The following is an 11,681-nucleotide window of genomic DNA, read 5'->3' on the forward strand; positions in this document are numbered from 1 at the left end:
AAGCATTTCACATAATAATAATAATAATATATAATAATAATAATAATAACTTTATTTATATCTCTTCCCTATTAATAATATACATAGCTGATTTGAGTGTCCTTCAGGAGAGAGAAAGCGGGGGAAAAATAAATATAATACTAATCTATCAATGATATAATATGTAATAATAATAATAATAATAATAATAATAGAAGATACATAGCTGCTTAGATACATACACACAAACCCAAAATGAACACATAAAGCATAATCCTCAATCTCAAAACCTAACAGACATCACACAGCCAGTTTTCTCCTTTGGGACTACATCTCCCAGGCTCCTCCTCTATGCCTTTCTTCCCGAGGGCATGCCGGGAGATGTAGTCCGCACAGAAGGGGATTCCTATTGGCGGGTGAGGAGAGGGGGCATGCCTCTTGTGGCTCCTCCCCTAAACCAGGCGGGGCTTTGTCAACAGAGTCGTTCCTATTGGCGGGTGAGGAGAGGGGGCGTGCCTCCTGGTGGCTCCGCCCCCAAAGCAGGCATGGCTTTGTCAACAGTAGCGGCTCCGCCCCGGAAGTAGGCGGGGCTTCCGAGGGGGAGGCTTCATTTCCGGCGCGGCCTTTTCAAGATGGCGGCGGAAGTGAGGAGCCGTGGTTTGTCCTTCGCCGAGAAAGAGATGCGGCGCCTCGGGTGGGAGAAAGGTTAGGGTTTTATTCCTTTAATCATCATCATAATAATATTTATTTACTTAATTACTATCTTTATGCCCCGCCCTCTCATTAAAAATGCTCTGGGGAACAATCCCCATGAGGAGCGGCTTAAAGAGCTGGGCGTGTTTACTTCATTATTATCCTAAGGCAGAGGAGCGTCCTGTTCAAAGCACTCCCAACAGATGGCCAGCCAGCCTCTGCTTCAAAGCCTCCATAGGAGGAGCCTCCACCATACTCTCTCCGGGGCAGGGAGTTCCACTGCTGAACAGTTCTCCCTCACAGTCAGGTTCTTCCTCATGTTTAGGTGGAATCTCCTTTGTTGTTGTTTGAAGTCAAGAAGCAGGAAAATCACCTTCAAAGCCCCCTCGACACATGGCCACCCAGCCCCTGCTTCAAAGCCTCCATAGAGGGAGCCTCCACCACACTCCCGAGGCAGAGAGTTCCACTGTTGAACAGCTCTCACAGTCATAGAATCCTAGAGTTGGGAAAGACCTGGAGGGCCATTATCCAGTCCAACCCCGTTCTGCCAAGAAGCAGGAATATTGCATTCAAAGCACCCCTGACAGATGGCCATCCAGCCTCTGTTTCAAAGCTTCCAAAGAAGGAGCCTCCACCACACTCCCGAGGCAGAGAGTTCCACTGTTGAACAACTCACATAGAATCCTGGAGTTGGCAGAGATCTCATGGGCCATCATCCAGTCCAACCCCATTCTGACAAGAAGCAGGAAAACTGCATTCAAAGCACTCCCAAGAGATGGCCACCCAGCCTCTGTTTAAAGGCCTCCACCACACTCCGGGGCAGGGAGTTCCACTGCTGAACAGCTCTCACATTGAATCCTGGAGTTGGAAGAGACCTGGTAGTCCATCTAGTCCAACCCCATTGCATTCAAAGCACTCCTGAGAGATGGCCACCCAGCCTCTGCTTAAAGGCCTCCACCACACTCAGGGGCAGGGAGTTCCACTGCTGAACAGTTCTCTCTCACACGCGGGAAGTTCTTCCTCGGGTTCAGGTGGAATCTCCTTTCCTGCTATGGACGAACACAGGATCCAAGCCCTCCTGAGAGATGGCCATCCAGCCTCTGCTTCAAAGCCTCCAAAGAAGGAGCCTCCACCACACTCCTGAGGCAGGGAGTTCCACTGTTGAACAGCTCTCGCATAGAATCCTGGAGTTGGAAGAGACCTGGTGGGCCATCATCCAGTCCAACCCCATTCTGCCAAGAAGCAGGAAAACTGCATTCAAAGCACTCCCGAGAGATGGCCACCCAGCCTCTGTTTAAAGGCCTCCACCACACTCCGGGGCAGGGAGTTCCACTGCTGAACAGCTCTCACATTGAATCCTGGAGTTGGAAGAGACCTGGTAGTCCATCTAGTCCAACCCCATTGCATTCAAAGCACTCCTGAGAGATGGCCACCCAGCCTCTGCTTAAAGGCCTCCACCACACTCAGGGGCAGGGAGTTCCACTGCTGAACAGTTCTCTCTCACACGTGGGAAGTTCTTCCTCGGGTTCAGGTGGAATCTCCTTTCCTGCTATGGACGAACACAGGATCCAAGCCCTCCTGAGTGATGGCCATCCAGCCTCTGCTTCAAAGCCTCCAAAGAAGGAGCCTCCACCACACTCCTGAGGCAGGGAGTTCCACTGTTGAACAGCTCTCGCATAGAATCCTGGAGTTGGAAGAGACCTGGTGGGCCATCATCCAGTCCAACCCCATTCTGCCAAGAAGCAGGAAAACTGCATTCAAAGCACTCCCGAGAGAAGGCCACCCAGCCTCTGTTTAAAGGCCTCCACCACACTCCGGGGCAGGGAGTTCCACTGTTTAACAGCTCTCTCTCACAGTCAGGAAGTTCTTCCTCGGGTTCAGGTGGAATCTCCTTTCCTGCTATGGAGGGACACAGGGTCCAAGCCCTCCTGAGAGATGGCCACCCAGCCTCTGTTTAAAGGCCTCCACCACACTCCCGAGGCAGGGAGTTCCACTGTTGGAACAGCTCTCACATAGAATCCAAGAGTTGGAAGAGACCTCCTGGGCCATTATCCAGTCCAACTCCATTCTGCCAAGAAGCAGGAACATTGCATTCAAAGCACCCCTGACAGATGGCCACCCAGCCTCTGTTTAAAGGCATCCACCGCACTTTGAGGCAGGGAGTTCCACTGCTGAACAGCTCTCTCTCACAGTCAAGAAGTTCTTCCTCATGTTCAGGTGGAATCTCCTTTCCTGCTATGGAGGGACACAGGATCCGAGCCCTCCTGAGAGATGGCCATCCAGCTTTTGTTTCAAAGCTCCCAAAGAAAGAGCCTCTACCACATTCAGGGGCAGAGAGTTCCACTGCTGAACGGCTCTCACAGTCAGGAGGTTCTTCCTCATGTCCAGGTGCTTTCCTGTAATTTGAAGCCATTGTCCCATTGCATCCTATTCTCCAGGGCCCAGCTCTTTAAGCCACTCCTCATAGGGCTTGTTCTCCAGACCTTTTATCATTTGAGTCGCCCTCGTTCTCTGGACACAGCATCCCAGCTTAGAGTCAGCCTCTCCCTTCAGTTGTGCTGCCCAGAACTGGACACAGCGTGGTTCCAGATAATGTGGTCTGACGAAGGCAGGAGAGAGCTAATCAAGCTGGCCAATTGCAATATTCACACTTGCCTCCAACAGACAAGAGTTCTTTCTCCCACCCTGGACATTATTCCACAGATATAGAAACCTCACCTGCCTAGTTTCCAACTGACCTCAGAACCTCTGAGGATGCCTGGCATAGATGTGGGAGAAACGTCAGAAGAGAATGCTTCTGAAACATGGCCAGATAGCCCAGAAAACTCAGCAACCCAACAATAAATCTTTGTTTATATTCCACTTTTCTCCCACGAAGGAAGCTACCAAAACAGCTTGCATGTTTTCAAACTTCTAGGTTGGCAGAAGCTGGGGCTAACAGCGGGAGCTCGCACCGTTCCCCAGATTCTTATATGGCTGATAATAATGTTCAAATGGATTTTAACCGAATGTTTTCATCCCTCTCCTCCTTCCTTCCTTCCTTCCTCTTTCCTTCTCTTCCTCACCTACTTCCTTTCTCCTTTCCTCCCTGTCTTTTCTTTCTTCCTTCCTGTCTCCTTTCTCTTCTCTCTCCTTCCTTCCTTCCTTCCTTCCTTCCTTCCTTCCTTCCTTCCTTCCTTCCTTCCTCTCTTTCCTTCTCTTTTTTCCCTACTTCCTTCCTTTCTCCTTTCCTCCCTGTCTTTTTCCTTGCTTCCTTCCTTCTTCCTCTCTCTCTCCTTTCTCTTCCCTCCCTCCTTCTCTCCATTTCTTCCTCTTTCCTTTCTCTTCTTTCCTTTCTTTCCTTCTCTTCCTCCCCTACTTCCTTCCTTTCCCATTTATTTATTTATTTATTTATTTATTTAAAATAAATAACTCCTTTCCTCCCTTTCTTTTCCTTGCTTCCTTCTTCCTTTCTCTCTCTCTTTCCTCTTCCCTTCCTTCCTTCCTTCCTTCCTTCCTTCCTTCCTTCTCTTCCCTACTTCCTTTCTCCTTTCCTCCCTATTTTTTCTTGCTTCCTTCCTTCTTCCTTCCTTCCTCTCCTTTCACTTCCCTCCCTCCCTTCCTTCCTTCCTTCTTTCCTTTCTCCTTCCTTCGCTTCCTCCCCTACTTCCTTTCTCCTTTCCTCCCTATTTTTCCTTGCTTCCTTCCTTCTTCCTTTCTCTCTCTCCTTTCTCCTTCCTTCCTTCCTTCCTTCCTTCCTTCCTTCCTTTCTCTTTCCTTCTCTTCCTACCCTACTTCCTTCTTTCCTCTTTTCCTCCTTGTCTTTTCCTTCCTTCCTTCCTTCCTTCCTTCCTTCCTTCCTCCCTCTCTCTCTCTTCCCTCCCTTCCTTCCTCTCTCCTTTCTCTTCCTTCTTTCCTTTCTCTTTCCTTCTCTTCCTCCCCTACTTCCTTCCTCCCTCCTTTCTCTCCTGTCTTTTTCTTTCCTTCCATCCTTCTTTCCTCTCTTTCTCTTCCCTTCCTCCCTCCCTCCCTCCCTCCCCTGTCTTTTTCCTTCCTACTTTCCTCTCCTTTCTTTCCTTTCCTTCCCTTCCTCTCCTTCCTTCCTTTCTCCTTTCTTCCTTGTCTTTTTCCTTCCTTCTTTCCTCTCCTTTCTCTTCCCTTCCTCTCTTCTTCTTTCCTCCCTCCCTCCTTTCTCTCCTGTCTTTTTCTTTCCTTCCTTCCTTCCTTCTTTCCTCTCCTTTCTCTTCCCCTCCTTCCTTCCTTCCTTCCTTCCTTCCTTCTCTTCCTTCTCTTCCTTCCTTCAGGGAAAGGGCTGGGGAAGCGTGAGACGGGCATCTCGGAGGCCATCCGGGTCAAGGTCAAGTGCGACTCGGCCGGGGTGAGCACACTCTGCCTTTCTCTCTCTCTGTAGTAGTAGTAATAATAATAATAATAATAATAATAATAATAATAACTGTAATAATAATAATGTGATAATAGTAAGAAAATACTTCCTCCTTTACTTCCGTCTCTCTTTCCCGGCAGGTGGGCCACGATCCGGGGGAGGCCTTCTCCTTCCACTGGTGGGACCACCTCTTCAACGCTTCCGCTGCCAAGATCTCCGTCCAGCCAGGACAGGTGAGGGAGACCCACCAAAGGGAGGGAGGGAGCAAGGGAGGGGCCCCCAGAGGCCATCTAGTCCAACCTGGCTTTCTCTGGGCCTCCATGCAGGGAAAGCCAGCTCCAGGTTGAGTTTGCAAACGAATGCTTCCCCCCAGAATGGCGTCCAAGTGGGAAAGGTCTCCGAGGACGAGGAAGAGCCCCCTGCCCGCAATAAAAAGCCCCGGAAAGCCCTCAAGCGCAAGGACATGCTCTACGGGCGCTTCGTCAAGGTCAGTGTCATGATGATTCCCCAGATTATTATTATTATTATTATTATTATTATTATTATGTGTCATAATTATAGTTATTTTTATTATTGTATTTATAGTTCAATATTATGTGTCATATTGTATTATTATATTTATTGTATTATTATTGTCACATTTATGATCATTGTTATATTTATCATATTATTATAAGTATCATATTTAATATTATAGTTACCTTATTTTTATTATCATATTTATATTCATTATTATATGTATCCTATTGTATTATATTGTATTATTATAACCATATTTATGATCATTGTTATATTTATCATATTGTATTATTATATTTATTATATTACAATTGTATATTTATGATCATTATATTTATCACATTATTAAAGGTATCATATTTAATATTATAGTTATCTTATTTTAATTATATTTATATTTACATTCATTATTATATTTATCATATTATAGGTATCATATATATTATAGTTATTTTATTTTTATTATCATATTTATATTTATATTCATTATTGTATTTATCATTATATTTATTATATTATGATTGCCATATTTATGATCATTATTTTTACCATATTTATATTCATTATTGTATTTATCATATTGTATTATTATATTTATTATATTATAATTGCCATATTTATATTATATTAAAATATATTATTATAGATATATTTAGTATTATACTTATTTTTATTATCATATTTATATTTATTATTATATTTATCATATTGTATTGTTATATTTATCATATTATAATTGCCACATTTATGATCGTTATATTTATCATATTAATATAGATACCATGTTTAATATTATACTTATTTTTATTATCATATTTATATTTAGATTCATTATTATATTTATCATATTGTATTAGTATATTTATTATATTATAATTGCCATACTTATGATCATTATTATATTTATCACATTATTATAGGTATATTTAATATTATAGTTATCTTATTATTATATGTATATTTATATTCATTATTATATTTATCATATTGTATTATGTATTATATTATAATTGCCATATTTATTATCGTTATATTTATATTATAGATATCATATTTAATATTCTTATTTTATTATCATATTTTATATTCTTTATTGTATTCATCATATAGTATATTTATTATATTATAATTGCCGTATTTATCATTTTGATATTGATTATCATATTTATATTTATATTCATTATTATATTTATCATATTGCATTGTTATATTTATTATTATTGCCATATTTATTATCATTGTTATATCTAGATTCATTATTGTATTTATCATATTTAATATTATTTTTTATATTTATATTCATTATTGTAGTTATCATATCGTGTTAGTTATTTATTATATTATAATTGACATATTTATGATCATTGTTATATTTATATTATTATAGATATATTTAATATTATATTTATTATCATATTTATATTCATTATTGTATGTAGCATATAGTATTGTTATACTTATTATATTATAATTGCCGTATTTATTATCATGATTATATTATCATATTTATATTTATATTCATTATTATATTTATCATATTGCATTGTTATATTTATTATATTATAATTGCCATATTTATGATCATTCTTGTATTTATCATATTATTATAGGTATCATATTTAATATTAGTTACCTTATTTTTATTACATTTATAATCATTATTATATGTATCATTGTATTATATTTATTATAGTTACCATATTTATGATCATTGTTATATTTATATTATTATAGATATCATATTTAATAGTATACTTAATTTTATTATTTATATTTATGTTCATTATTATATTTATCATATTGTATTGTTATATTTATTATGTTTATTATAATTGCCATATTTATTATTGTTATAGTTATCTTATTAATATTATTATTATTATTATTATTATTATTATTATTATTATTATTCTAGGTAACCGATTATTATATTATTATATTTATTATCGCAATCAATGGGTTAACGTCGTCCCTCCCGGTGTTTTGGACTTCAACTCCCACAATTCCTGACAGCCTACCAATATCTATTGTTAATATTAGAATGTATTATTATTAATAATAATATTAATATTATCATTATTCATGTTTTCTTACCCCCGTTTTTTCTCTCCCCCGAGTTGACCCCTATCTTTCCGCATGTGTTTAACCTTGATGATCTTTGGGGGGTCTTTTCCCAGGCGTCCACCTTGACGTCCAGAGGGGAGGAGCCCTTGAACCCGGCCCACCCTTCGGACAGCAGCAGCGAGGAAGAAGAGGCCAAACTGGACCTGTCCTCCGCCAAAAGGTCAGTCTGCCCAGCAGTGCCTGCTTGACCCTTTGGGGGCCTTCTGTGCCGAGGCCAAGCCCACCTTTGCGCCCTTTCTCTCCGCAGACTGACCGACGAGGAGCTGGTCAAGGCCTGCGGGGGACGCACTGCCCACAAGTGAGTGAGGGAGTGGGGAAGATGCATTTGGGGGTGATCGTAGTAATCATAATAATAATAAGTAAAAGTAAATAAAAATAATAGTAATGATTGTCATAATAATAAAATTAACAGTAAAACTAATGATAATTAAAAGTAATTTTAAATAAAAATAATAGTAATAATAAAAATAATAGCAATGATTGTCTTAATGATAGTTGATACTGTAATAATAAAAGATAACAAAACTAATAATTTTAATAATGATAATAAATAATAATAGTAAAAATAAGGATCACTGATTGCAGTAACAAATAAAAATATTCATTAAAATAATAAATGATCGTAATAATAATAGAAAAAATAAGGATCAGTGATTGTAATAATACATAGAAATATTCATTAAAATAATAAATTATCATAATGATAATAAATAATAGTAAAAATAATATAGTAAAAAAATAGTAAAAATAATAAGTGATTGTAATAATAAATAAAAATATTCATGGAAATAAATGAATGTAATAATGATAATAAACAACAGTAAAAATAATATTTCAATAATAAATAAAAATATTCATGGAAATAATAAATGATCATAATAATGATAATAAATAATAATAGTAAAAATAATTATAAGTGGTTGTAATAATAAATAAAAATATTCATGGAAATAACAAATGAATGTAATAATGATAATAAATAATAGTAAAAATAATATTTTAATAATAAATAAAAATATTCATGGAAATAATAAATGATTTTAATAATGATAATAAATAATAATAGCCAAAAAATGATCAGTAATTGTAATAAATAAAAATATTCTTGGAAATAAGTGAACGCAATAATGATAATAAATAATAATAGTAAAAATAAGGATCAGTGATTGCAGTAATAAATAAAAATATTCCTTAAAATAATAAATGATCGTAATAATAATAGAAAAAAATTGGATCAGTGATTGTAATAATACATAGAAATATTCATTAAAATAATAAATTATCATAATGATAATAAATAATAGTAAAAATAATAAGTGATTGTAATAATAAATAAAAAATATTCATGGAAATAAATGATTGAAATAATGATAATAAATAATAGTAAAAATAATATTTTAATAATAAATAAAAATATTCATGGAAATAATAAATGATCGTAATTATGATAATAAATAATAGTAAAAATAATGATCAGTGATTGTAATAATAAATTTGCCTAGAAGTATTGACTCCTATTGTGTGCAGTGGAGTTTTGCCCAATGCATGGCAATGCGGTGTTTGGTCTAGATGACCTCTGGGGCCCCCCTCCACCTCTCTCTCTCTCTGTTCCTTCCTCTTCCTAGAGGGGCGAGGCACGGCTGCACCATGAGTGCCAAACTGGCCCGGCTGGAGGAGCAGGAGGCGGCCTTCCTGGCCAAATCCCTCCTCCAGAAAGACCCCCATTCGGAGCAGAAGGGGGAGAGAAAGGCGAAAAGGCGGAAGGAAGGCGCCCTCGAGAACACGGAAGAAGAAGAACGAGAAGGAGGAGGAGAAGAAAGGCCCAAAAAGAAGAAGAAAAAGAAAAGGAAAAGGAAGGAGGAGGAAGAAGAGGAGGAGGAAAACGTGGTCGAGGAGCCAAGCCAAGGGCGGAAGAAGAAGGCCAAGAGGAAAAGGAAAGGACATCATGCCAATCATTCGGGGTCCAAATAACTCTTTGGGGGGCTGGTCATAATTCGCCGTCTTTGAGATCGGAATAATAAACGGAGGCTGGAATCAGAAGGCGGGTCTGCTTCTCCTTCGGAATTGATCCGAATGTTTACATTGGTTAGAAAGGAGGGTCAAGGCCTCGTAGAGGAGAGCGGTGAGTATTTAATAACTATTATATCATTATTTATTTCATTATTTAAAAATATAGGGGCCTCAGAGGGGGGAGCGGGGGGTCATAGAGACAATTAATACATTATTAATAATAATGAATAATAATATATTGTATATTAATCAATATATTATTAGTATCAGAGATACAATTAATATATTATTAATAATTAATAATATATTGTATGTTAATCAATATATTATTAGTATCAGAGATACAATTTATTTTATTTATTTATTTGTCGTGTCAGGACAACCAGTCAGATACAATTAATGCATTATTAATAATAATAACATTAATATATTGTATATTAATATATTATTAGTATCATAGATACAATTTATTTATTTATTTATTTATTTAATTAATTTATTTGTCATGTCAGGACAACCAGTCAGATACAATTCATTATTATTATTAATAATTAATAACATTAATATATTGTATGTTAATCAATATATTATTAGTATCATAGATACAATTAAACATTATTAATCATAACATTAATATATTGTATATTAATATATTATTAGTATCATAGATACAATTAATATATTATTAGTATTATTAAAAGGAATATAGGGGCCACATGGATGGAAGCGGTGGGTAATCAATAACATTTATTATCTTATTATTTATTTACGATATTTGTATGCCACCCTTCTCATTCCAAAGGGAACTCAGAGAGGCTTACAAGGTATATATACATACAATATATTATATTATTAGCATAGTAAAATATCAGTATTAAATATTATTATATTGTACTATATACCATTATATTGTAATATAAAATATATAATTATAATATCATGTTATTATTAGTATTATATTGTAATAAACTATATTATAAATATATTATTAGCATAGAACAATATCAGTATTAAATATTACTATATTGTACTATACCATTATATTGTAATATTATTTGTAATATTACATGTAACATAAAATATATAATTATGTTATTATTAGTAGTGTATTATGTTATAATATTATAAATATATGTATATACAATGTATTATATTAATAGCATAGTACAATATCAGCATTATATATTTTTATATCATTATATACCATTATATACTATACCATTATATTGTAATATTATTAGTAATATTACATATAATATAAAATATATAATTATAATTATTAGTAGTAATATTACATGTAATATAAATATATAATATATTATTATTATTAGTAGTAGTATTATATTGCATTACATTATAATATTATAAATAATACATGTATATACATTATATTAATACATTATATTATATTATAGATTCAGGTTGAATATACCTTATTCAAAATGCTGCGATAAGAAGTATCTTAATAGTATTAGTCATATTTATTATTTAGTTACTAAACATGAAGGTGGCAGGTGATTAAACAATGCATGATTAATTTCATTATTGAAAAGGGAGCCTATGAGAGAGAAGTGGTGGGAAATAAAATAATTCAATTAATAATTAATATTAATAATGTATTGTTTATTTATAATTTAATTATTAATTATTATTTTTCCCATTGTTCTTGATATAATTAATAATTAATGATAATTATTTAATTATTATTTATTAATAGTTTAATTATTTATTAATTATTTTTCTATTATTATTATTATTGAGAGGCAATCTATACACGAGATTGACTGTGATATTTCTCTTATGTTGTGTAAGTCGCAAAAGCAGGTATGGTTCATTGACTGGCGCAATAATAGTGCGACTGGGAATGGATGAGTTCGATCGGGAACTAAATGCCTGCGATACGTCTTGTATTGGGGGTCTGTTTTGAGAACCGGGTCCAAGGGAAGAGTCACCCGTGGGGAGGTCTAGATGGCCTCTGGTGCCCCTCAGGACA

General features: G+C 35.7%; 1 protein-coding gene across 1 annotated transcript; it reads left to right on the plus strand.

Annotated features, from left to right (window-relative positions):
- Positions 1-577: 577 nt before the first annotated feature.
- Positions 578-9,718, plus strand: LOC132764537 (G patch domain-containing protein 4). Its single transcript, XM_060758565.2, has 7 exons — positions 578-684; positions 4,956-5,029; positions 5,176-5,268; positions 5,409-5,522; positions 7,732-7,838; positions 7,926-7,976; positions 9,304-9,718. The coding sequence occupies exons 1-7, from the start codon at positions 612-614 to the stop codon at positions 9,647-9,649; spliced, it is 858 nt and encodes a 285-aa protein (XP_060614548.2). The 5' UTR covers positions 578-611; the 3' UTR covers positions 9,650-9,718.
- The last annotated feature ends 1,963 nt before the right edge of the window (positions 9,719-11,681 follow it).

This window comes from Anolis sagrei, chromosome 12 (assembly GCF_037176765.1).
Source record: "Anolis sagrei isolate rAnoSag1 chromosome 12, rAnoSag1.mat, whole genome shotgun sequence".
NCBI classification, from domain to species: Eukaryota; Metazoa; Chordata; class Lepidosauria; order Squamata; family Dactyloidae; genus Anolis; species Anolis sagrei.

Excerpts from the sequence above, each read along its gene's own strand:
- LOC132764537 (XM_060758565.2), top strand. The coding sequence starts at position 612 with ATGGCGGCGGAAGTGAGGAGCCGTGGTTTGTCCTTCGCCGAGAAAGAG. Across the intron at positions 685-4,955 it reads GCGCCTCGGGTGGGAGAAAG|GGAAAGGGCTGGGGAAGCGT; the intron begins GTTAGGGTTTTA and ends TCCTTCCTTCAG. Across the intron at positions 7,839-7,925 it reads GACCTGTCCTCCGCCAAAAG|ACTGACCGACGAGGAGCTGG; the intron begins GTCAGTCTGCCC and ends TTCTCTCCGCAG.